The sequence below is a fragment of the Grus americana genome, chromosome 17, assembly GCF_028858705.1.
Source record: "Grus americana isolate bGruAme1 chromosome 17, bGruAme1.mat, whole genome shotgun sequence".
Taxonomy (NCBI): Eukaryota; Metazoa; Chordata; class Aves; order Gruiformes; family Gruidae; genus Grus; species Grus americana.
In genome coordinates, this window is record NC_072868.1 from 11,465,696 (window position 1) to 11,490,576 (window position 24,881).

The 24,881-nt window shown below is 44.3% G+C and overlaps 2 protein-coding genes across 2 annotated transcripts in view; one reads left to right on the top strand and one right to left on the bottom strand.

The window, feature by feature from the left end:
- Window positions 1-1,154: 1,154 nt before the first annotated feature.
- TCFL5 (transcription factor like 5) lies at window positions 1,155-6,859 on the top strand. Its single transcript, XM_054845965.1, has 6 exons — window positions 1,155-2,463; window positions 3,167-3,350; window positions 4,015-4,174; window positions 4,802-5,048; window positions 5,464-5,605; window positions 6,364-6,859. The coding sequence occupies exons 1-6, from the start codon at window positions 1,730-1,732 to the stop codon at window positions 6,481-6,483; spliced, it is 1,587 nt and encodes a 528-aa protein (XP_054701940.1). The 5' UTR covers window positions 1,155-1,729; the 3' UTR covers window positions 6,484-6,859.
- A 442-nt stretch (window positions 6,860-7,301) lies between these two features.
- Window positions 7,302-24,881, bottom strand: part of COL9A3 (collagen type IX alpha 3 chain) — a 38,980-nt gene continuing 21,400 nt past the window's right edge. Inside the window, exons 18-32 of the mRNA XM_054845964.1 lie at window positions 24,748-24,801; window positions 24,076-24,129; window positions 23,269-23,313; window positions 22,279-22,332; window positions 21,818-21,871; window positions 19,117-19,170; window positions 18,296-18,367; window positions 14,732-14,767; window positions 13,270-13,314; window positions 12,965-12,997; window positions 12,436-12,582; window positions 11,750-11,804; window positions 10,773-10,955; window positions 10,426-10,503; window positions 7,302-8,525 (exon numbers count right to left, since the gene is read on the bottom strand). Coding sequence (XP_054701939.1) covers window positions 8,350-8,525; window positions 10,426-10,503; window positions 10,773-10,955; window positions 11,750-11,804; window positions 12,436-12,582; window positions 12,965-12,997; window positions 13,270-13,314; window positions 14,732-14,767; window positions 18,296-18,367; window positions 19,117-19,170; window positions 21,818-21,871; window positions 22,279-22,332; window positions 23,269-23,313; window positions 24,076-24,129; window positions 24,748-24,801 — 1,140 coding nt within the window. The 3' untranslated portion in view covers window positions 7,302-8,349. The remainder of the gene's footprint in view (window positions 8,526-10,425; window positions 10,504-10,772; window positions 10,956-11,749; window positions 11,805-12,435; window positions 12,583-12,964; window positions 12,998-13,269; window positions 13,315-14,731; window positions 14,768-18,295; window positions 18,368-19,116; window positions 19,171-21,817; window positions 21,872-22,278; window positions 22,333-23,268; window positions 23,314-24,075; window positions 24,130-24,747; window positions 24,802-24,881) is intronic.

Sequence of the window (24,881 nt, forward strand, 5' to 3'; positions counted from 1 at the left end):
AGAGAGCGATTGGATGGATGCGTTCAGATGGTCTCCGAATGGAAGGCAGCATCCAAGCTCATTTTCATGAAATCATGTGATAATACCACTTTACAAGTCCAGAAAAATGGAACTTTCTTAAGGAGCTTTGGATTAACTTTCTACCAAATAACAGGTTTTAAACACTGGCAAACTACTACAGGGCTTATAACTTAGTAATTTAATCTTACAATAGGAAATCCAGGGCTGCGGATCCCACTGCTGCTGTGTATTGGGTGTGGGAAGGAGCCTCCTGTCTCCAGAGCTTCACAGTAGCATTCTTGGGGGAAAAAAAAGCAAAAGGAGGAAAGCCTTTATCCTGAAACAACACAGGTGTTTATTTCAAACCATTGTGGCTTTTTTTTGCCTCTTACAATTTTCCTTCATACTACCTGTGCTATCAGTGGCTGCTAACAGCTAATAGCCGAGCGAGTACCAGACAGTACCGGAATCGCAGAGAAAGGTGATGGACATGACACAATCAGTGATGCGAGAGGAGCTCCCACCCCCGGCCCAACTGGGTTTGGGGAGGATTTTTAAAGCACTAGGAGTGACCACCGCCATTCAGCAGGGCCTGTGCTCCGGAGCGGCCGAGCTCCCCCGCCCTGCCCTTCACATAACGAGAAGTGAACACAGCTTTCTCCCGCGGGCTTATGAATTCCTAAGCCTTGTGCTGGTGGAAAAGATTCCCGTCGTGTCCACGATCGACGGGGAGGTCCTATGTGGTACAGCAACGCCGCGTTCCCGCCGAGTGTCTGGCATGACAAGACGCTCGCTGCCGTCAAACTGAGCGGGGAGGCTCCTCGCTCTCCTCTCGGCAGCTTCCCCTGCCCGTTCCCTCACGGACCGGGCTGCACCACCCGGCCTGGCGGGTTTCCCGCACCCCGAACCGCACAAAGCACAGGACGCCAGGGCCGGGCCCGGCGGCACAGGAGGGGCGGGCACGCACGCACACACAGACACAGACACAGATACACACACACACACACCCCCCCACACACCCCCGCCCCACGGCGTTCCGGGCCGGAGGCGCGGGGCGGGGCTGGCTCCGCCTCAGGGGCGGGGCTGCGAAGAGCGCAAGCGCGCGGCGGTCACGGGGGCGGCGGTTGCGCGCGGCGGTTGGCGGCGGCGCGCGCCCCGCGGGTCGGTGTGGGGGTTTGGCCGCTGCCCGGAGCGTTGGGGTGGGCTGAGGGGGCGGCGGGTTCCCCTCCGGAGCCAGGGCATACTGCGTCCGCGGGGCCTTGCCGGGGGGGCTGGCCGTCCTTGGCGGAGAGCCAGGCGATCCGCTCCCCCCCCCCCAGCTCCTGTCAGCCGGGGCTTGTCCCTCCGCCTTCCCGGGGGCTGCGTTGGGGCCCACAGGCACACGGGGGCTCTGAGGGAGCCTTAGGCAGCGGAGTACCTAGAGCCTCCCTCCCGGAGCCGGGTGTTGGCAGGTGAAATCCGGTTCTCGTGAGCAGCTGTGTGGGAGCGGGAGGGAGGGTCTCGCCTGGGCTCCGAGGGGGCCGCTGGCGGGGGGAGACATGGTTACACTCTGTGGTACCGCACTTCCTGCCTTGCCCTGGTACCTCCCGCTGCTACAGAATCAGTATTAAGTGCCTTTTTTTTTTTGCTCCCCCCCCTTTTTTTTTAATGGATGTTACTGATAATTTTTGCAGGTGTTATGGTTTACTCTTGAAAAAGACATTGGTAACTGGTTAGGTTCAGTGTAGTCATGTCAGGATCAACCCCAGAGGAGCCTCAGACCTCCATTCCTCAAAGCACAGCTAGTGTTCCTGATCCTGCTCCGGTTGCTGTTGGACCTGGAGGCTCAAGTGACATTGCCTTTGGTGAGCAAAATCTTAGCTTCACCACCACAGACGTCAGCCTGGTGGAGATGATGGAAATTGAGTATACCCAGCTGCAGCACATACTTTACTCACATACGGAGGCACAAGCTAGTGAAGGTGAAGTGGAAGCTAGGCTCAATTCTTTCTCCTCGCCTGGTAATTCTGCAGACCCCCCTGTGCACCAGACCTCACTGAACACCAGTCAGGAGGGGTGTTCATCAAACAGCACTGGGAACCAGTTGGTTTACCCGGTTATCTGTCAGTCGGGATTACCTTCCAACAGCAATTTGCTAAGCTCAAACCCGCGTTTGGGCTATGCTGACTTTCAGGAGCTCAGAATGATGTTACTTAGCGAGTCTAACCTCCCTTTGAACCAAACGGATAAAACGCCTAACAGTAGCTCTGTAGAAGTCCCAGGACACAGTTTAGTAAAAGTTAAACATGGTGAAAATTTTGTTGGGGCGAATAAAGGAAACATACTTGTTGAAAATTCAGCACTGGCACCAGAGCCTAGATCTAAATCTGCAGTCAGAGTTCGGTTGGAAGACAGATTCAACAGCATCCAGACAGAAAACCCCAGATGTCAAGAACCCCAAGAATCTGGAGTAACTCTTAACAAGTGTGTTGCAATTAATTTTAGTTTACATTGTTAAACTATGTATCATCATATAGTTCAAAACTGATTTTCTACACAAAACCTAAGAACAGTACTTTTTTTAATACATGAGATCGTGGGTTGGGCTTTTAAACTGCCAGTCAAATGTGGCTGCAACTCCACTGACATCAGATTAGCCCCCTTTGTAAAGTGCATAAATGGTATAGCGTGTAGTTCCAAAATTAGTTACTTTACAACTTTATTCTTGATAGCAACATGTAGCGTAAAGGTGAGAGAAGATTACCGAGTTTTAATGTGCAACTTGCTAAAAGCAAAGTAGACTTTTGATCATAATAAAATATTAAGAGCAGTTGATTAGTGTTAAAATGTGGAGGCCTGACTATGGGGAAAACTTCAGACAAAAATACTGTTTTACAGTCTGGCTCTGTAACAATATTAGTGTGCTGATAAAACATTTTATTGAGGCATAAAGCTGAATTGTTACTGCACAGAATAAAATACCTTCTCAGCTGATTTTTTTTTGTCCCAGAAGTAGGCAATATGGCAATAACAATGATTTCCGTTTATGGTAAATGAAAGTGGTTTCTTAGTGATAGTTACTAGAAGCATGTGTAGCTGTAAATTCTTCTACACTCATTTTCAAGTAGTCAGTGTGGTATGTTTTCTGTGTTGGTTTTTTTTTGTTGTTGTTTTGTTTTTTTTTAAGTTTAGTAACATTGATTCGACAGCCGTCAGAACTGATAGGTGTTCCTCTTCATCAGCAAGAAAACAAGTGTGCTGCATTAGGGAAAAATAAGACTGCATCTGCCACACCTTCTTTACAGTTCACATACCCATTATTTACTATGAATGCGTGTTCTGCTGGAAGTGCTAATCCTTCACAAGCACAGGTAGATGATAACATAGTCACTGCTAGTTGTACTCTGCTAATTTCAAATGCTAATAGTGTTAACCTCTTAGGTGTAATATAATTCTAAAGGTTTGTGTTAAAGTGTGACTTGGTTGGCATAGGAGTGATCAGAATGATCTGTAATGCAAAATGCAGTTTATTTATTTTTATGTTAATATTTAAGACCATCAAAAGTAATTTGTGACACAAACCAATGGTGTGGCAGTCATGTCATTTGTAATAATGTGCATCCAGGTAATAATGATCAATAGGCCATTAGATTTCTTACTGGAAAGACTTTTTGGTTTTGAGTTTTTCAGCATGTCTGCTTCATCTACACAAGATGAGGAGACAGTACCATTTTCTGTGGTTCCTTTTTTTTTTCTAATTAATTTTGATGAAAAAGATTTCTTTTTACCCCACCTCACAGTAACCTCTGAAGCAAGAGTGATAGCATGGCACTCAGAAATGTAAGAAGTATCCCCCAAAAATTTAGCAGCCTGTTAAAATCCTGTGGCTGTGGTGTGCAGAAGTAATTGGGATTTATTCTGATACAACACATTGAATCATGGGGCTAAAACGTGAGAAGTTAACATAAAGATATCAAAATAGTCTCTTTTTTTATGTGTATAGTCCTCTAGATATTTCCTTTTTGGTTTTCACAGACCTCTGGAACGTCTTGCAATATTCTGGAAGCTGCCAAACATCAAGACCTCGGGATACCCAAGACATTCTCTTTCTGCTATCAGGAAGTTGAATCCACAAAACAGACAGTAGGTGCTATGAATAAAGCTTTGCCTGAGGAAGTTTGGATTAAAGTTGGAGGTAAACCATTTATCTTCTTTTCACTTAGCTTTGTCTTGGCCTTCAGATCTAGAATTTTTTTCTGAATTTGATTTTTAGAATAAATATGATTTTAGTGAATCTTACAAGTTGTGGGGTTTATGTCTGAGATGTGCTATAGGCAATACAGGACTAGATTTCTCCAAAAAAATTCAACACCTATGATTTTTCGCTGGACTTTCAAAATTATTTGGCACTTGTAGCTTGAAATGAGAAAACCCAAGATTGCAAAGTACCTTTGAAAATCTGAGCCTAGAGTAAGCAACTGGTTTCTTTCTATAGTTTTCGACCCCAAAATTGATATTGCAGATCCAGACAGTATGAAACTGAAGGATGTTTAAAGGACTGTCTCAAATTTAATCAAGGCACGCATGATCTCAATGAGTTCTCTGAGAAAATAGAAGCTAGGTGGATTTTGAAACAGCAAGGAGTGGCGTAGGGCTTCTGAAGGACATGTGCTGCTATAAGAGTCAATCTAGATTGGCAGCAAAGCTTCAAAGATTATTCCACGTAAATAAAGTGACAAAAAAAAAATTCCATGATCTTAATTTTTAGTGATTAGTGGGAGGATTAATAATAGGTTCTTCTTTTTCTCTCTGTTTTTCCAAGAAGACACTTTATGCAAGCAAGCAATAAACAGAAGAAGTTGCAGCCGAATAAGCCCATCAGATACAAACATAGATCGCAAACCTCTTAGTGAAATTCAAAATATGCGTGAGGATAGCCAGAGTACTGCATCTGCCCAGGGTCCTTGGCAGGCAGCACAGTCAAATTCAAGTGTGCAGGTGCAAAGTGGTACACAGGATGGAATCGCTCAGCGAAGAGAAAGACACAACCGCATGGAGAGAGACCGCAGGTAATTTCTATGAGGAGGGAGTGGCAAGACAAAAGTTTTTGAAGCCTAAAATACTGATACTGTAACACTCTTGCCATTATCCAGAGTAAAATGTAAATTGGACGTATTTTGTTTTACCTACAAGAAACAGCAATGAAGGTGGTGGAGTTTGGTGGTTGTTAGAGGAAAATATATATGTTTCATTGTGGTTGTCTGTTGGTTTTTTTACTCTGTAAACAAACAGAGAGATTTCAAAACATTTAACCAATTCTAGAAACAGTAACATGACTAATACACAAATACAAAGCTTGTAGCAAACAAAAAGAAGTCCTCAAAGTCCATGGCTTGTAGCACATGTGAGTAGTCTTCCTTTTTTGATTTTTTTTTTTCCTTCCTTGTTGCCCATCGGTTGATAAACTTTTGTATTTGCCTGTAGGCGCAGAATCCGAATTTGTTGTGATGAGCTGAATCTTCTGGTTCCATTCTGTACTGTTGATACTGATAAGGCCACAACTTTGCAATGGACAACTGCGTTTCTGAAGTACATTCAGGAAAGGCATGGTGATTCTCTGAAACAGGTTTTAAATCTAATTTCATTTTTGTTCTTGATAAAAATGTGAAATGTTTTAAAGCTATCACAGCTAAAAGTAAATGGAATGCTTCCACTTGATGCTGTTTGTGAAGGACCTCAATATCATTGAAACTTCCTTTTAAAAATGCTATTTAAATAGCTGTCCTCACAACACAACAGTTTTAGTTCAGTAGTGTAACATCATAGGCTGTCCTCAGTCAGGGGTTTCCAATCAGATTGTAAAATGTTTTAATTTTTTTTTTTTTTAGTTAGCCCAGTTCCTGAGCATGATACTATCTGGACAACAATGTAGAACTGAGGTCCGCTTCAGTCATTCCTCCCTGCCCCCCTCCCCCCCCCCCTTAATATGCTCTATTTTCTGCTTGGTTCACAGAGTTGGCTTCTAGATAGCTTTCATGAACTGGTAGTTAAGTGATGGGATTTATAGCTACATGCCCATGCTATCTCATAGTGAGTGAGAGTAGTTAAAGGCTTATATGCCCTATAAGCAGCTCCCCTGCAACTACAACCAGTAGTTGCAGCCCCAGAGTAATTCTGGCTCTGCTAAGTAAGTATCTCAAGAGTGTAGATGGAGTATGTATAGGAAAACCTGCTTGTCGGGATACTGGTATGGTTCCTCAGCACTGCCTATTAAAGGTGTACTTATTTTTTTTTTCAAGACACTAGTGAAACAAAAACATACGTCTCAAGTAAATACCTACATTAAACATAATTGTTATTTATTTTTTGTATTTTGATTTTTAGGAATTTGAGACGGTGTTCTGTGGTAAAACAGGCAGGAGACTAAAAATAGCAAGATCAGACTCATTTGTAACGTGTCCAGTGCAGGAAAACACACATGGCTATGGAGACCAAGTAGTCTGAACTGACCGCCTTGAACTGTATGACAAGCGTGGCTAAAAAAGGCCCAAACTGTATTTTATTTTCTCCATTTACATGCTGAATATGAATTGCAAACTATAACTTGTAGAAATATATAAACAGAGCTTTAAAGAAAACATTTCTTTATTCAAAATGGAAATGAAAGTTTAACTACCAGCAATAGCAATCAGTGCTCTCTTAAAGGGCTTTGGGACCAGAAGCTACAAGAAAATGTCATGACAGCTAGGTATTTTTCCCCTTTAGTGATGAAAAAATATGTTCTTTTTCTGCTTATGGTTCTGCTTTGGGGGTTTGTTTTGGTTTTGGTTTTTTTTTTTTTTTAAAGATGATCCACTACAGTTAGGAATAGTTGTAGAACATGAATCTGTCCTATTATTTTAATGACTAGATGTAAATGTATTCTTCAAGTGTAAAAAGAAATTAAAGTTACCCTATTATAATGCCCATTTTTTTTCCCATTAAAAATGTAAAGGCTGTATTGGTTAATTGAGTAAGTGCATAGTTTCTAAACCGTGCTGATATTATAAGTTCGTATTTGACATATGTATTTTAACATACTTGGCCCTGAAGAGCAGTACAATGGTGTTAGCTTTTTTTTTAAATACAGTACTATTTTTAATGTCTATCACACAACTGTCCAACAGGTTCTTGTATTGTTACTTTAGTCCGAGTGGTGTATTGTAAACAGTAGATTATTTAAATGTAGAAACTATTTTCATATTTAAAGATTAATATGAGTCTTTTGTTCATAAGTTTTAGCATATAGGGCAGAAATAGTGTGTGAGCTGAGAGTGGTTTTATTAATTTTTTTAAAATAGATGATGCTAGCAAGTTTTGAAGTACAAAAAGGTCTCCCAAAATAAATACTGTTTTAAATCACGGATATGGACAATTTTGCAGCAATTTATTTCCAAATAATCCTAGTAAAACCAGTTCTGGAAAATGGAGTTCAGCTGAGTTAATTTGATATATATAATGACACTTAGAACATCACAAAGAAAAGATTAAAAAAAAAAATCTCCTTTTATTTTTACAACAGTTCATACAGGCTTTCTTGGCTGGACTTTAAAAGAGCATCCTTTCTTATTTGGGGTTTCATTCACAATTACTGTGCAAATAGCTTAAGTAGAGGTCGTGAAAATGCTGTTATTTCATTTCCTTTATTTTCATATGGAAATATACAAAAATTCTCCCCTGTAAATTAAAATATATACATTATACCTTTTGCAGAATTTGATTGCAAGAGGATTACTGTTTACCAGTCTTGGCAAGTATTTGAGGTGCAAGCTGAAAATTGACAGCATATACATAAGCTATTGTCTTTACTTAGGCCAGAATCTTAAGATATTAAAATACGGGACATTTAAATGCCTCATTTCCACTGATGTAAGTGGCAATTAGGGGCCCAAATCCCTTAATACCATGTATCTTAGCGCACAAACCTGCGTAACTGAAGTCAGTGGGAGTCAGAGAGGAAGTCAATTGACAAGGCTCAAATGCTTATATGGACAAGTCATGATCTTAAGTACAGTTAAGGGTGTGATGGTAAAAAGGAACAACGCTTTCTCTTGCAGTTCTCTTGAACAAAGGGAGAAAGGGAAGGTGAGGTTGTTTAGCAGTAAAAATTCTGGAAAATAATTGAAGGGGGAGGAGAAAATACTCATAAAGCATCTTTTAATTAAAGTTTTCATCTGATGCTTTCTTTTTCATAGAACTGTGTCAAAGTCTCCACTTAATACAATAGAAGGAACATGTGTCCATTTATCACTAGGAGGATTCTGTCTGTTTTCTTACAATGCACTGTTTATTTAAATATTCAGTCACTTCTCCACTTCTTGTACTGTTGTTTTATGATTTTTTGGAAGTTGATGCTCCAACAGCTCCCATGCAAGCCGACGTGTCGCATATTCCTGGAGTTCCCTGAGCCCCAATAGCACCAGGAGTACCAGGATCCCCTGGGAGGCCGGGTTCACCCTGAGCACCATCACGACCATTTTTACTAATTCCAGGTACACCAGGTGGTCCTAAACAAGAAGGGGAAAAAAGATTACATTAATTATTACCTTCCTTTTTTATTTAATATATATATGTGTGTTACTTTTAGAGTTCTTATAATACTTTGAGTGTCTGTACATTAGACTTGTTTACAGCCTGTTGAGTAGAAGGTGTTGAATAAATGTAGCCTGAATCTGGAGCACGTGCATTGGATTTTTTAGAGTACCTTTGGATTTATTGGAATTACTTCGGCACAGCTGAAGGCAGATGGTTAGTATTGCACTTTTGTTACTGCATGTAGTACTAGATTCTGTCTCAGTACTGCCTCAACTAGCATATGACTCCATGAGTAATAAGAAGAAATTTGTAACCAAAATTATTTTACATCATCCCTGAATAGTTTGCTCAAGGGATGTCCTGGATAGTGGGAGGCCTTCAGCTGCTTCAATTCATTCATCCGTAAGTCTAGTTGTAATTAAGATTCTGAATAAGGGAAGGAGAGTAGAGAGAATGACGATACAGAACATCTACCTGACAGTACAGATAAGGAGTTCCCTTTATAACTGTATCTAACTTTAAAAAAAAATTGCTCACAATGAAATATATATTTTATTTATTGGCAAAAATAATTTTTGCTACTTTATTTTTATTTCTTTTTTTCCTTCAGATACCAAACATAATTCACAAAACACTAATTTCCGTAACAGCAAGCTACTTAAGCTTTCTTAAATACTGTAAAATATGATTCTGTCTCCCTGAGGGACAGCTATAGCAGGTGGTCTATAAACCTGCATTCCCGTCTTAATTATGGTAGAGATGGTGCTTGATTCTTCTTATCATGTAATTGCATCTAGTGTTGATCTCTTTACCTTTCATGAGTAGGACAACAAATAGTCTCGCTATCTAATATATTAAACATAGCTTCTTTTTACACACTTTGGAAAAGAAAACATTTATGGATTAATACAATTATTTTATGGAAGAATCTAAGACAACTGGGTGTAAATATTCTGGGTTTATGAAGTTATATGGATGCAGAGCCCGGGTTTGGTGCCTGTAACTTAATCACTGTGGAGATGTAATCACAATTAGCAAAGCTGCTTTAATAGGCAAGCAAAATAAAGAATATTCTTCCAAGTTTCTAACAGATATTCATTACTTTGCATAAATTAGTCTTTGAATCCTCTGATAAAGGATTTGTGACTTCAGGAACTGGGATTATAACCAGGTACAGAGCAATACCACCACTATATCTCTCAAAATCATTATACTAGGTAATGGTAAAATTAAATATTGTCCCCAATTTCTCTTGTTTGATCCAGAAACACAAACTGAATTTTGGAGGACTACAGCTGGTAGGCCAGGCTGTAGCATTCTTTCAGCAGTGTATCAAAAAGGCTCGTGTCCATCAGGAAATGGGCAGCAGGCACGGTCCTTTTGCCTTAATCTGGAGCTAGAGCCTCACAGTTGTTAAACACCTTTAAATGAACTGATACACTATTACTTGTTAATTTAACTAATTAGTTACTGCATATGAAGTACCACTGAAAAGAACAACCTTCTGACACTGGCGGCCACGTGGGAGTAGTTAAGAAGGGTTCTAACTTCCCAGTCTATAAAAGCTCCTGACCTTTCACAGCCATTAGCGGAAGAAACCAAGAACAAATGAAGAGTCTGGCTGCCCCAGCGGCCTTTTCACTAACATTCTCCAAAACATTTAGGACTAGACAGGAGTGGTGTGAAGAGGGGATGTGCTAATTAAGTTCTGCTGTTCAAATCGTCTGCACTTGCTGTACCCACAGGAAAACAACCCTACTGTAACAATTACAGGGACAAGGTGATTGTAGTATACTGCCAGCAATATGCAGAGATGGTCCTCTTAAGCCTTTACTTTAGTCACAGTTTATTAAATTATTTGCACAGCCTTACCTTGAAGTCCTTGATCGCCATCAGGCCCATCGACACCTTGACCAACAGGTCCTTTATCTCCCTTTTCGCCAGTGTCACCTTTAATCATAAACAGACAATTTCAGCAGTGAGTTGTGTACTGCAGCTGGATCCAAGGACAGGAATGGGAAAGACCAAGAGAAGGTCAAAATCCTCAGGACACTGCAAGGATCTCTGCTTACACTGCATCCCTAAAGATGGAAACTGCTCTCTAGAACTATCGGCTGCCCAAGGCTTGATCTTTTCTCCTCCACCGCTGAAATTAGCACAAGTTTGCCATTTATTTCAGTAGGCGCAGAAGAGAAGCAGGTTGGTTTAGCCTCACTCACCTCTAGGACCAGGATCACCAAGTTCTCCTGTTGGCCCTCTGTATCCAGGGGGACCGCGAGGACCAGGATGCCCAACACTTCCCATCACTCCAGGAGGACCTGGGGGACCAGCTGGCCCAGGACGACCCGTCATCCCAGGAGACAAGGGCTTTCGCAGGTTAGCAGCGAGCTGGGCAATTTGATCTGAAAAGAACAATTAAGAACTGTGTGTCCAACACTTCCACTCTTTGTTTGGCTGTTATCTGCCACCAAGTGTGCTTAATTGAGTGAGCAGCTGAAAAGCGAGTGTCTGACAGTAAAGCAGAGCTCCACGCTTGGGCAGAGCCTGCTCCCTGCCACTCCTACACTTACTGCTTCTGGCAGAAGGAAGCGAAACATTGCCTCTGTCCTCTCAGCTCACCTGTGGCTTTTTGTCTTTTTTAAGGGGAGATTTTGGTCAGAAATCTGCAGGGTTTTAAGCCATTGATATTTCCTGTTTCCTAAACCACTTTAAAAAATGTTAAGTATTCTAGAAATTGATACTTACATAATTAAAACAAGTTTTCTGAAACAGTATTTCAGAGTTTAACATCATCCCAAATGGAGATGCAGAACAGTAACTTCAAATGAAAGAAGACAACTCCTTGGGAGCCGGCCCCTGCCCGCAGCCCTGCTCCCGGGAGCTGGGGTGCAGAGTCACACAGGTCAGGGCAGACACGCGCGCCAGCGTGCGTGTACGACGCTTCTGTCAAAGCTGCTTTCGGCATACTTTGTATCTTGCCATGATGAATCATTTAAAAATACTAATATTAGAAAAATGAAAGACATCCCAGACAACAAGGTGACCTCCTGAATAATTTCCTAACATTAAAGGTCAACATATTTTTTCTTATTAAGATAGAAAAATAACAATTCTCAGGAGCCATCTTATGTTCAGGATCTATTAATCTTCAGCTAAATATGGTAATTAAAATCAGTTTTCTCTCAGTAATACTCACCATTTATCATTTCCCCACAGAGTTCTCTTATATGTTGTTCACTGGCCTCTTTGCCCTGCAATTAACAGAAGAATCCAGCTTTATACAAACCATGTTACAGATAATCATCCCTGACAGAGGCTTCAGGACACAAAACTCATTTCCAGCAGCTCAGTAAGAAGCTGCTGGATCCCACATGAAGAGGAGTGAGTTTTTCCCCTCTTCAAAAGGTGACAGCTTCAATTTAGAAGCTCTGTCATATTAATGGCAGAGATTAATTTTAATGTTAGGCCAGATATTTAATCTGGGGCTTATTTAGCCTTACCTGAATGATGAAACATGAGCTCTGGACTAAGGTAGAGGCCTGACATTTGAAGCAGTGAATAGGAGTTGTATTTTTAAACTTCTAACTCGCTTTTGTAATGAGAACAGTGACTTACAGCCCGTACAATGGACGCAGATAATCTGTTCGTGTATCATTGTGAGAGAAGATTAATTCTCCAAGGCAGGTGCTCTGGGGACTTTAATTCTGAAACTTGCAAACTGTTCATCTTTTTGGTACACTCTCGATGCAAGACCGTTAGCTTGCACGCACAGTTACCTCCTGTTGCCTGCCCAAATGCAGGACCTTATTTTTTGAATACGCATCCAAAAATCCACGATGCGTTTGTTCACTCCAGAGACTCCCAGAAACAGATAATACTTACAGGAGGCCCAGGCTTCCCCGTGATGCCGGGAACGCCTTGCTCCCCCTGATGGCCCATGGGCCCTGGATGTCCTGGGATCCCTGGTACTCCAGCTGTCCCATTTGGTCCTTGGACACCTTTTGGACCAAGTTCTCCTCTTTTTCCTGGCTGTAATGAGGAAAGAAAGAAAAAAAACCACTTAAAATGGAAGACATGGTCCATTCTTTTCTCATGGGGATTAGTTAAGAGTTTCTTCAGGTTTCCCTAACTGACCTGGCTGACCACACGCATTCTTACATCGTATGGGTGGTTTTACCTAATAGGTCATGATAATAGGAGTCCTTGCTGCAGCAAAACTATCGCAATTGAATCTTTTGAATGGCACAAAAAATTGTCATTGTCATAGATTTTATAGCATGACCATGAAGAAAACGTGCTTCTAGGAAATGACACCAGAACACAGTTTATGGAGATACATCATTAAAAGATGGGATAAGCATGTCGACTCCCAAACCTTTCATGGCGTGAGCCCGCCCTGTCTGACACATACCTCTCCTTTCTGGCCGGGGGGACCAAAGGGACCCTGTTAGAAAGAAAAGGGAAATCAAAGAATGATCCATTCAGAAACCGCCCGTCTAAAGTTTAATCTCCCAAGCTCCGGGAATGACATGTACACAGCATCTGATGGGCTTTTCTTGCAAAAGGGCCAGGAATGAGAACAGGATGCTGAGACCTGATCCAGCCCTGGCACAACTCGGGGAGGACTCTTGACACTTAATTCTTACTGACCCTGTTCTTGATACATGGTTCTCTAGACCCATCTGAGTCAATTCTGCTGAATTTAAGGCCACCTACCAGTTCTCCTTTGTCACCTGGGAGGCCATCTGCTCCAGCAATGCCCTGAAAGTAAGATACCAGAATTAACACTGCACCTATCGCTGCACAAAGATTATCGTCTCACTCTGAGACTTGGATAACCTCAGCTCCCACGGGAGATGGGGCACTTCGCAGCTTATACAGCTCCTCCAAAGCTGAACCCAACAGTAGCTGTTCCCCTGCTGACAATGGCACTCGTGGTGCAGGGCAGCTTGCACGAGGACGTAGGTGCCCTTTGCAACGAGCTGGTACTTGGATGAAAGGCTGAATTCATACAGGTGAGAGCCCCGATGGGATGGCCATGAAAGACATCCACAGGCTGGCACTGGCATTCCTTGTACAGGGAATCTAAATTTCAGGTTCCCCAGCTCTGGGTCTCACAGAAAACGTGTGTTTGCAATGACAGCTAAACGTTCAGTGTCCGGTGTAACTGTGTCCTCCAGGTTTCCGCAGGGGAAAGAGTCATCTGCAAAACAGCTTCATCCCACCTTTAAACAGAAGTGATCCAGCACTTGGTGAGGACCGTCCCTTTCCACTCTGTCTGGGGACCCTAACATACGGGTGGCTCTGGTGACATTAATTTTACCAGCCGTGACAAGGAGTGCCCGTTTGCTGATGGCCTCCGTTAAGCCAAGAGCAGCGCGTGCAATTCGAGCATCGCTGGGGGCAACACGAATCACTGCAATCTGCCGCCACCGGCCGCACGGGCAGCGCTTCCCGCGCCGAACGCTCTGCAGCCAAGCTGGCTTCTTACACAGCAATTAGAGCAGGTAATGAACACAGTTGCGGTGACGATACGGCTTTAGAGAAGAAGTTATTTCAAGAGAAATGCAGGTTAGGTTGTTCTTTCCCTTAGCAACAAAACAGGGACCACACTGACACTGATGAACAAAATAAGCAATGCTTGCTGGAAAAGCACTCATTTTCTGCAAAAACACAGTCATGCATTAATGAAAGTCATATATTTGATGAAAACTGGCTCAAAAGATCATCACTGAGATTAATCAAACTATGGAAGTTAAGCAGCAAAAAGTAAAAGATTAAATTCATCTATTAGTCTGCCAGGCTTTGAGGCTAGGACCGATCCTCTTCATCAGACACATGATGTTCAGCAAAAAGCTGAGCTTCTAAACTGAACTCGGGAGGAATATGATGCGAGGAGCTCGTATGCGGCATGCCTCACGGATACAAAATACACAGAAGGTCTAGCATTTTATCACAGCATTTCCACGTGTCTCCATTAGAACAGACTACACCTCTTTCGCCAGTGCAGGAAAAACGAGACCAAAGAGGGTTTTGTTGGTGCCTGCTCCAGAATATTTTCATTTGAAAGAAGGAAAACCAGGCTGTGCTGTCAAAGGCTGTGCCTAAGGTACAGTTTAAATGCTTCTGCTGACTACAACATTAAAGTTATCCCAGGAGGAAGATCAGCTTCGCTTACCTGGTTACCTTTGGGACCAGGAACACCAGTGGGACCCTGGGAAGAAGTAAAAGAAAGAAGGCAAATGAGCTCAAACTCTTATTTTCCTGTGAATTCCCCGTGCAGTCAGACAGTCACTCACGCAGCAGGGGGTTGGGAATTGGTCTTCCAACTGCCAAGTAGGAGGGACCAAATCTCATTCATACGTCTTAGAAACAAGAAGAGATTTCAAGCATCCTTGCTAGCTTTGTAGCAGTTTGTGTTGTAGGACAGTTTCTCAGGCCTCTTGCCTACAGCGCAGAGCAGCTGCCAGACCAAGCAGGACCTCCCAGCTCAGGCCTGGTGGTCTTCTGCCCACCAAGTCCTCATCCAACCAGACCAGAGAGACTTTCTTGACATGCCTCGGCAATGCGCTGCTCCTCACCTGCCTGGCACAGGTTATCTACACCAGCCTTTTTCATACCGTCCTCCTCAATTTCCTAAATAAAACTAAGATGAATTCTGTGCTTTTAATCCTAGTCTTTAAAACCTGTTTCACAAAAGTCATCTTCAACATCCAGCCCAGGGGCGGGAACTCTTTTGCTTCTGCCCCTCTGCTTTTCGTTATTGTCATCTCGCTATCATGACCGAAACAGCAATTTTACAAATTTACAAATTAAAGGACGAGGTTCAGGATGAGACTGGTGGGCGATTGATCTCTGCCTTTCACACCTGAAGGTGTGAGAAGAAGATTGGATTTACTCATGATTTAAAACGGACAAGAACATTTTTGTACCGCAAGGGTAAAAAGTCTGGATGGTTTTTCAAGGCTTTATTAGACTGTCAGATTTCCTGGGGGTTTAGAGTTAGGTGCTCCTGACTTTGAGATTCACAGAACAACACAGCCACAGGAATAAAATACACTTAGATGATGAACTGGTTATCACCCTAGGAATAATTCAGGCAACTTGAAAAATCCTTCCAACTTTATCTACCTGGCATTCACAGAGAGGACATGAGACATTTTCAGCCCTGTTTGTGACTTTGGGTCCCTATAGCAGAGAAAACAAGGAGTTCAGGACAACCCCTGATTTTTTTTTCCTTCCTCTACTGCAAAATCTACATGGGAAATTTAACCATTTTACCCTTCAAACAGGATTTTTACAGCACATTCATCAATCTGGCATCTGCAAACTGGTTTTTTTTAATAACTACATCTGGAGATGGCTCAGCGGAACAGAATCTTCGAGGAGGACAAACACGCATAGCAAGGGCATGTCACTTTGCTCAAGTCAAGCACTGAATAAGTTAAAAAAGGGGGAGATTTCTATTAAAGAAAAAATAATTCTCAGCAAAGCAGACAACAGAACGTGGAGCTGCAAGAACGGCTGTGGCTATTTATAACTCCCATTTCAGTTTGCTGATGGCAAAGACGATAGATTCTTTTCTGAACATTATCATCTAGATTTATATCTCCGACCTCACAGAGTCCCAAGGCTCCACGACAGTTTATGGCAATAAAACACAGCTTAGTCACCACAGACCATGTCTGTGAGGGACGCTCCCTTAAAGAAAAGCTTAGCCCAAAAGATTTTGATTCAAAACTGTGATTTACAGCAGTAGTAATTCCTAGCAGCAGGAATGAGTGACGGGACTTCAGGACCAGCAGCTCCACGTCCACCAGCCATCCTCACGTTTGTGTCACCCTGTCTGTTAACCACCAGCAATGGTTTTGGCCAAGCACCTAGTGATGCCGGTACGGAGCCGAGAGAGACACTGCCCCAGCGTCAGCATCCAGAATCCCTGGGAATTTGATCACTATAAAAATCCTTAGGAAAAATATCTGCCTATTGCTACCTCAGTCAGAAATAACAGTCAAATCCTTCCCCTCCCCGATATCGCACTCCAACGACATTTAAATATTGTCTCAATGCTATTTTATATCTTACAGTCAAATGCACTAAACCGCTTCTATTTTTCATGCCAGGAAATTCACTTACTGATATGCTGGTTTATATTCCTGGCCACGGTCAGTCTGAGGACCGTGAAAAAGCACATCAGTACCTGTTAACTCAGGCTTGCAGGAATATTTTTTTTTTTTTTCCCCAGAGGAAAAAAAAGCCACCGTTGATTTCAGGAAAGCGTGATGGGTTAGCTGCAGCTGGGACGGTGCAATTGTACTGATCCTGTATTTGCATTTCTCTTTGTACACATCAGGACCAGCAGGCTGGATTGTCCATACAGCAAAGCCAGGACGGTATCTGCTGCGCTTTTTTCCACCCCCCCGCAGACGCCATCACCCCCAGCAAGCGAAGGCTCCTTCTTTAAATATAAAGACGCTGTCTGAGGTTTTAGGGTCTTCCAGTCCAAATCTTGCGCCCAGTAATAAGCGTGGAAATTCGCGGTGCTAATTGCTGGCACAGCCCCAGTTGCTGCCTGCACGGAGGACGACTGTGGGCACACGTGGCTGTCACCGACACTGGTGGGACGGGGGGGCAGAGGGAAGTTACTCTGAGTACCCGTTGCATACGTGGAAGTGGAAAGTCTCCAGCGTTACCCAAACCTGCTACAGCACGCCTTCCTGGGGAAAACTCTTAGTGAGCTGGGGCGTTAAGAAACAGCCAACAATTCCATCTTAGAGTTACTACACTTAACTTCAGAGCCAGAAATAAAACCTAGATTTTTTTTTTTTTTTTTTTGCTTTAAGTAGTACAAAATTTTCCCTCCCTCTGCTCGGAGCAGATCTCTGGATAGCAGGCTGCTCTGTGCAGGGGCCTCTTCCCCTCTGAACATACATTTTTTCACCGCAGCAAAGCCCTGAGCGCAGCCAGGACCCTGCAGCCCCACAATAACCCTCCTGTTTCACGCTTCCAGCCTCAGTCCCTCCAAGAGGCTTTTTTAAACCTGGCTGGAGCCGGCACAGAAGAACCATTGTGAGACCCCTGCGGTGCCGCTGCGATTGCTTACACAGAAACTTCACCTTAAAGCTGGAGTCGAGGGAGCCAGCAAACACACGGCTACTGTTCTCCTGCAAGCCCCAAACCAATGTCGTTCACTTTACCCTGCTGGCTTCTTTTAAATGAGAATGAATTCATTTAAATAAAAAGTTGCATTTATTCTGAGGTGTGGGGCCCAGGTGTGTTGCTGTTCAGAAAGAAAATCACTGAGTAAACTGTAATTTTAAAAAAACATCCAGACATCCTAATTGAGCATCTGAATAACAAAAATGCATGAATCGCCTCTCCTGTGCTCGTGGGGAGCAAGGCTTTGGTAAACCAGCATACAGAGTGGGGGAAAAAACCAAAACAATCATCTATTCTGGCTAGGATAGGATCCCAAAGTCTCTTTTAAACAAGAAACTAAAAATAGTGTGAGTTCCTGAACTGAAACGGAAACAAGGACAGAGCAGAAGAGATGCGATGCACAGAACCCCGCTCCCTGCTGCGGGTCTGTCTTGGGCACGCAGCAGCCTCAGAGGATGGGCTGGGACACCCAACGCACCCACCTTTGCTGGGGTGACGTCAGCTACACCGTGTTTGGGGGCCCCGTTACGCTCTAATTTCACATCTCCTGAACAGGAATTGGTTACAGATGTCTTCTCCTTACCCTGTCACCTATCTCTCCACGAATTCCAGTTGGACCAGGAAGGCCAGGTTCACCACTGGCACCTTTGGGACCCTGTTAGGAAAACAAAAAAGAAAGAGCTACAGCTTAAAGTTCCAGGAAACCCTGCATATCCTGTCATCCCCCAAGTTCACCGCTCTCCATAACACGTTCAAAAAGGTGATTTGTCTTACATCTCCCCTCTCCTTTTCCCCCCAGGACCCAGGGACCGCTTGCTGACTGCTGGTACCACTTGCGTCGGTCGGTACAGCTCACTGACTTCTGCCCCACCACGTTTCAGCCACCCTGCCGAAGTGCTCCAGCCTTTGGCTGGCCCAGGTCTTCTCGAATACAACCACATCTCTGACTCCTGACCAAGTGATGCTCCCAGAAGGGAGCACCCTACGCTGGCTTTCAGCCAGTTTCACCAGGGAACGCGCAGTGGTTGTGAACGCTCCCTTGGAGAGGGGAGGAAGAAATCTGAGCGTCCACAGTGCAGCAGAAAGGAGGAGGAGTTCACTGAAGACAGACGCGCTGGGACCATCCGGATCGAGGAGAAATTAAGGTGTCTTTACGCAGGTCAAACTCAAACCCTTCTGTTGCAATCAAATACTAAATATAAATTGTTCTGGCAGGCAGCTTATCTGGCCTTCTGCTTTTTCTACTATACTGCGGTAATAAAGGCGTCACTCTGGTCCCAGCAAGCGGAAAGACATTTCCTCCTGCCCCGCATTGCCGCCGTGCACTTGTCTTGCCAGACGTCTGCAGAAAAGTGGCCTGCCAAAACACGACGCACGTTAAATTACCCTTGTCAGCATACAGACCTGGAAACCTCTGACACCGGGGGCTCCCATCGGGCCTTGAAGACCAAGTGGACCCTGAAAAGAGGAAGAAAAGCTTTGATAAGGAGAAATTTCAGGGCCAGGTACGTCACTGGTGTAATTAAATTGGCTCACTTCTAACAGAGCGAGCACGCTTTGCCCAGCGGCACTGCTGATGGACCGCTGTAAAGCGGTGCTTAGTGTTTACTGAGCTTTATTAATATTGTTGTTATTAGCAAAAATGCTAATTTGTATATATTAATGCTTAATGACATACCATACTCATGAGTAGTAAAGATCAATGACAGCAAAAAGTGCTAGCATGATAGAGCAGAGACTATATACGTTAAAGGGGATCTGCTATTCCAATATTGGGCTTTTAATCAATCCAGTTCTGCAAGAAACTACTGTACAACACGTGCTGCATGCACTTGGCCATGAAAACTGGCAACTGCGTCCACTCGCTTGGACATACTTTGTACCTGCAATATAGAAAAAGGCAACGTCTTAGGCTGTTAGTGCAGGTGCTTTTAAGAGCCCGGCTTACTAGACAGAACAGGAACTTTACCATTAGGAGTCTCTATTGCTTTCTACTGAGAAAAATCACAGTAATTTAGTGACTTAGGCATCTAAATCCCATTTTGTAAAGTGTCTTCTTGAAATAGATGCCTTAGGGAAACTTCTATTGGAAGGTGGAACCCCAGCTTTGTCTCCTCTCACGGCCATCTCTGCTGGGTGCAGCACTAAGGGACACAAATAAACTTCAAACCGGCTGCCGCAGGCAGAAGATCAGTCAGCACGGACCGTCCAGCAGACCCAGGGAAGCAGTTGTGTACTGGGTTGTGGTGCAGGTGTGCCCTGCGATAAAATGGCATCTGTATCTTTCCCTAATTGTTAGCCCCACAAATCCTCCCTGGTACCTGAACATTTGCTGTTTCTCATAATTTTTTTCTGGTCATCACGAAGAGGAAATCCTCGTGTGATGCGTGACTCGATGTACGACCTAAACCAGTCGCCTTTATCCCTGCCTGGCTCTCAGGGTCAGCACGGCCGTAACCTTGTGCAGAAACCAGGGTCTGCCCCGAAGACGGAGCCAATCTGCTGAAATAAAGCAGCACCGTCTTCAAAAAGCTAGAGAACTGCTCAGGTATTTTGGGGGTTACTGTTTCCACTTCTGTTTTCTGCTTGTAATTCAGTCAGGAACTTTGAGAGTTATAAATACAGAGCTCTAGGAAAGTTACATTAAATTGCACCAAAAACGACTCTGCTGTGCTGGTGCCTTCCCAGCGATGGGACCTGATAAATATCCACAGCCTCTGAAGGGGCAGAAACCCCGGTGTGCTAGGAGAAGTAATGGCAGGTTGTTTTGAGCCAGTCTCAACACTAGATGAATCCTGTAACTCTCTTAGAATAGCCCAGGCTTAACAACATTTCATATAAATTAGGACTCTAATAACACAAATCAGAAACCCAGGTTAGAAATAAACGGGGGTTCATCTGCTATTGCATCCATGGCAGAAGTCTGCACCAATGCAATTAGCTCTACTGCATTTGATTTTTGGCTATAATAATATGATACTTTTTGTGGGGGCAGCTATTTTGATGAAAAATTGCAGACATAAAAGCAAACATTATTAATTTAGTTTATTTCTAAGGCCGATTTCCCTCTCCTTGGAAGTTACTCACAGACAATAAATCATCATAGAGTTCAATTTCTTCCAAGTGGCACATACCAGAAATCACATTAGACTTGCTGTAGGCTTCTGGATTTCAAAATGAGATTAAGAAAAAAAAAAAAAAAAGAAAAGAAGCCCAACAAAACCACTGGAAGGTCAAGTCCAACCACAACGGCAGCACTAGTTGGGGACTGACAAAATAAAAGGTATCCCAGCATTTTTAGTAGTGTGAACAAAATCAGGTTTTTATCATCCTGAGATCATTTATCATCATCTCTGCTGTTCAGCAGGGACACAACAAGAAGCCATGCAGTTATTTTCAGGTTTGCTTTGCAACTCCTGTAGCTTTTTATTTCTCGGGCTCTGAGATGGTGCAGGGAACGCCGTGGAAGCAGGAACAAGATGCTCCATTGAGGAACAGCTGGGAAAAGCTTGCAACTATGTACAAGACAGACAAGAGATTCCCAATGGGTCTACAAACTTTTTAACATTTTTCAACACTTTTCAAGCCCCTGTCGTTCATCGTGACAATGTGCACGCTTCCCAGTTTTGCTGCTTGCACGGCTTCGGGTTTGACAGTGACCTACTGCTCCAAGGAAAGCAGTACAGGAACGGGAATGATTTCATGTGCCATGTGCTGGTGGCAATGTACATTGCAATAGCTTAGCAGGAGTTTTGCTTCATTAATTACTCACATTTAGCGCAAGCTGAACCTTATTCTTAGTGCCTAACCAGGGAATGGCTGACTGTCCATCCGGTCCCTCCTGTGTGACCGCAGCAGCTCCACAAACCTCTCGGACAACTGCGGCTTTCTTTGCCAAACGAAATGGAAGGAATCACTTTGTATCTGCACGGAGCTGTGAGAGCAGGATCTGACCCACTTATGAGGGAGTTAATTCCTCTCCTGCCAAAACTCGCCCGAGACAATACCGAGAGAGAACGTGGCCTTGTATTTTATCCAGAGAGTAATCCCAGGCACTGAACTCGATTTTGGTGTCTATGTGCTTTACAAGCAGCGGGGTACTTACAGTTGCTCCTCTGGGTCCCGGCAGACCTCTCTCACCAGGAATACCGACATCGCCCTGGCAATAACACCAAAGTGCCATTTAGGAACCACGAATCCACCCTTCCCAATCCGCTGCAGAGCTGGAACATATTCCTGGATCCCAGGCTATTTCAATCCCAAACTCCCTGCCCCATCCATTACGCCACACCGCCCGCCTTGGTGGGCTTTGACCTCTGCTGCACTACAACATCTGTGCACAGAGCTGCCCACCCGGCCGGCTCGCAACCCACTCGCTGCACAGCTCCACGCAAGCGTGGGGCTGCCTGGGGGTGCTCATCGCCGCGTCGCAGGCAGCACAGCGCCTATCGCGTTACTAAAAGCTTTATCTGTGTGGCGAAGCGGCACGCGAGCTCTGGCTCTGCAGCCTGGTTTAAAACACGCTCAGCAGAGCTCGTGGGAAGTGTCAGAGATGGGGATACGTACAGGGATGCCTGGCTCTCCAGAGGGACCTGCCTCTCCCATCTCTCCAGGACTGCCCTGCGGAGGAGAAAGCAAACGTTGGGTTAGGGCATCACTTCGGAGTCATTTCTCACCTACGCAGAGCCACAAAAGGAGGAGGGAGTTGAAACCTGGATCAGGGAATAAAAACAGCTTTAAACTTTTACAGATTTAAGACCAAGAAGAGAAAACTCTAAACAATGGACATTTAAAGAACACATGAGCTGTACGTCCTGTCCTGGGGCCAGCCCCAGGCAGTGCTGCCATAACCCATCTGGACTGGGCGAGACAGGGATGCTCTTTCGGAGGCACGCTCCGGCGCTCCATTTCACTCATTTCTGCATCACCTTTACGCAAGAAGCGTCTTCCTGCAGTGCTGTCTCATGCATGAGGATTAGCAAGAATAACGATGCAGGAGCAGATGGGGAAATTCAGAAAGGAAGGAGAGGGACAGAAAAAAAAAAAAAAAAAAAGACTCTTTGTGCTGGACTGCTCTGGTCTGTCTGAGATTTTCTTTGATCTCATAGGTAGGTGCCAATCTAAACCTCTATGGAAGCTCTTCTCCTGAGGTGGGGAAAAAGTTTCCAGATGGGATAATCCTGCTCCTGCTTGCAGGTGCTCAGCCTTTTGCTCCCCAAAGATGAAGCCTGCTCTTGGGACTTTGACTAAAGGGGGAATGCTTCCTTCTGAGGTTTACTAAACCGCTGATGACTCTCCTGCGTATCCGATCTGTCTTAACTGACCCAGGTGCCAGAGCTGTCTCAGCAAGAGCAGGGCCATCTCGGTTGCTACACCTAACGCCTGCTCCTCGCTGCCGGGGGAACCCAGCCCTGGCAGGAACACTGGCACCATCACCTCCGGGTAAGTCCTCCCAGGGGCTACTGGTGGGCACCAACCCCCAAAAACCTGAAAAGCCTTGCCGTGACAAGGTAGTAGCTTCCCCACCAGAAACCATCGTTAGAGAGATTCACTTACTGGTTCACCCTTTGAGCCTTTAATACCTGCTCTTCCAGGCAGTCCCTGAAAAAAACCAACAAAACAAAACACAAACCAATATTAAAACAATGTCAGAAGAAGAAGAGCTATTAGATTTGTTATTCTGGTCTCATTTGATGCACAAGGAGCAACATTTGCTTGAAGCAATGGAGGATTTGCATTTCTGTAGCTTTCACCGTGAAAATTACGGCTTCGATTTCTCTCTTGTTCGCTGCCCTAGCAGCTCCACGTACACTAATCCTCGACAATTAGAGCAAAGAGGAGGAGTATACAAATAGAGCAACAGCAGCAATATTTTGCACAGCAGAAACCTCTCTCCAGAGGTGTTCAAAATATTCTGTAAGACAGGAAGAAAGGAATAATTTACCTCTATTTAAATAGCTGGACGACTGGAGAGATGAAACATTTTGCCAATGAACACTAGTAAGGCAGTGACAGAGCTCAGGATATCGTTCAATTACGGTTAGGTGTATCCCAGATCTTACCTCCCTGCATAAGGGATGCATGTCACTGGGATGTGAAAGAGAAAATTCCGCTCAAATTTAAACTTTAAACAGTCAGAGTGGCCAAAAGCCAGGGTATTACTACCCTTAGTATATGGTTGCTACTCCAGATGTTTTCCGTTCTGCTTTGTACACTGCTCCCCTGTCTGTATGGTGGCAGAAGTGCATTTCCTCATGTGAGACAATGCACAAAACCACCCCCTTCCCCCCCAGGAAGGATCGCCGTACGCAGGCCAAGCTGCCGTACGGCCCCGAAGGCGACGGGTCCTGCTGCCATACTCACAGGCAGTCCGTTTGGCCCCTTCTCTCCAGGAACACCCATGCGAGCTGCATCACCCTGTGGATATCAAGAGGTTAGGAGGGACCCTCTGCTGCTAGAAGATGGTCTGACACAGGTAGGGGACACATTCCCAAAGAGGCATTTGTAGTCTTCTCCCTCCCCATATGTGCAGGACGAAGAACCTGTTGTGTCTACAGGAGGTGGGCACCCACTGGACACCGGGCGCCCAGAGCTGCCAGGTCTTTCCCTAGACCTCTTGCGGCTCCCAGCCTTCCTTGGCAGCACACGGTCCGTGCTCCTGTGGGATCGCCGTTCAAAAACCAGGCAACTAGAACCTGACAGCACTTTGTCTACAGGCAATTAAAATAAACAGATGTGTCTGTCAACAGCTCTGAAAAGGCATCTCTGAAGGCCTAGAGCCAGCCAATAGGAACCACTAAGTATAAGGACACAGTTGAGTTTACATCACATGTGCATCTTCTTTCTTTAGGGAATTTCCTTGGGATTAATTAGTAGAAACGACTTCACTCTTCTTCACTAGTTACGCTACTGGAAAACTTTAGAAGTAAAAGCTTTCCAGCCGTGCTCTTTCTTAAGGAGCATCAGGGGCTTTGCAGCACACACGGGACAGTAACAGAAATCTTTCCTGCAGTGTTTAAGTAGGACTTTACAAACCTTCTCACCATCGAGTCCAGGAGCTCCATCCCGTCCATCCTTGCCAGGCATGCCCTGCAACCATGCACAACGCAGGTTAAGGTTATGAGGAGGCTCTGTGGTTTGCAAAGTACATTCACAAAGAACCTTTTGGC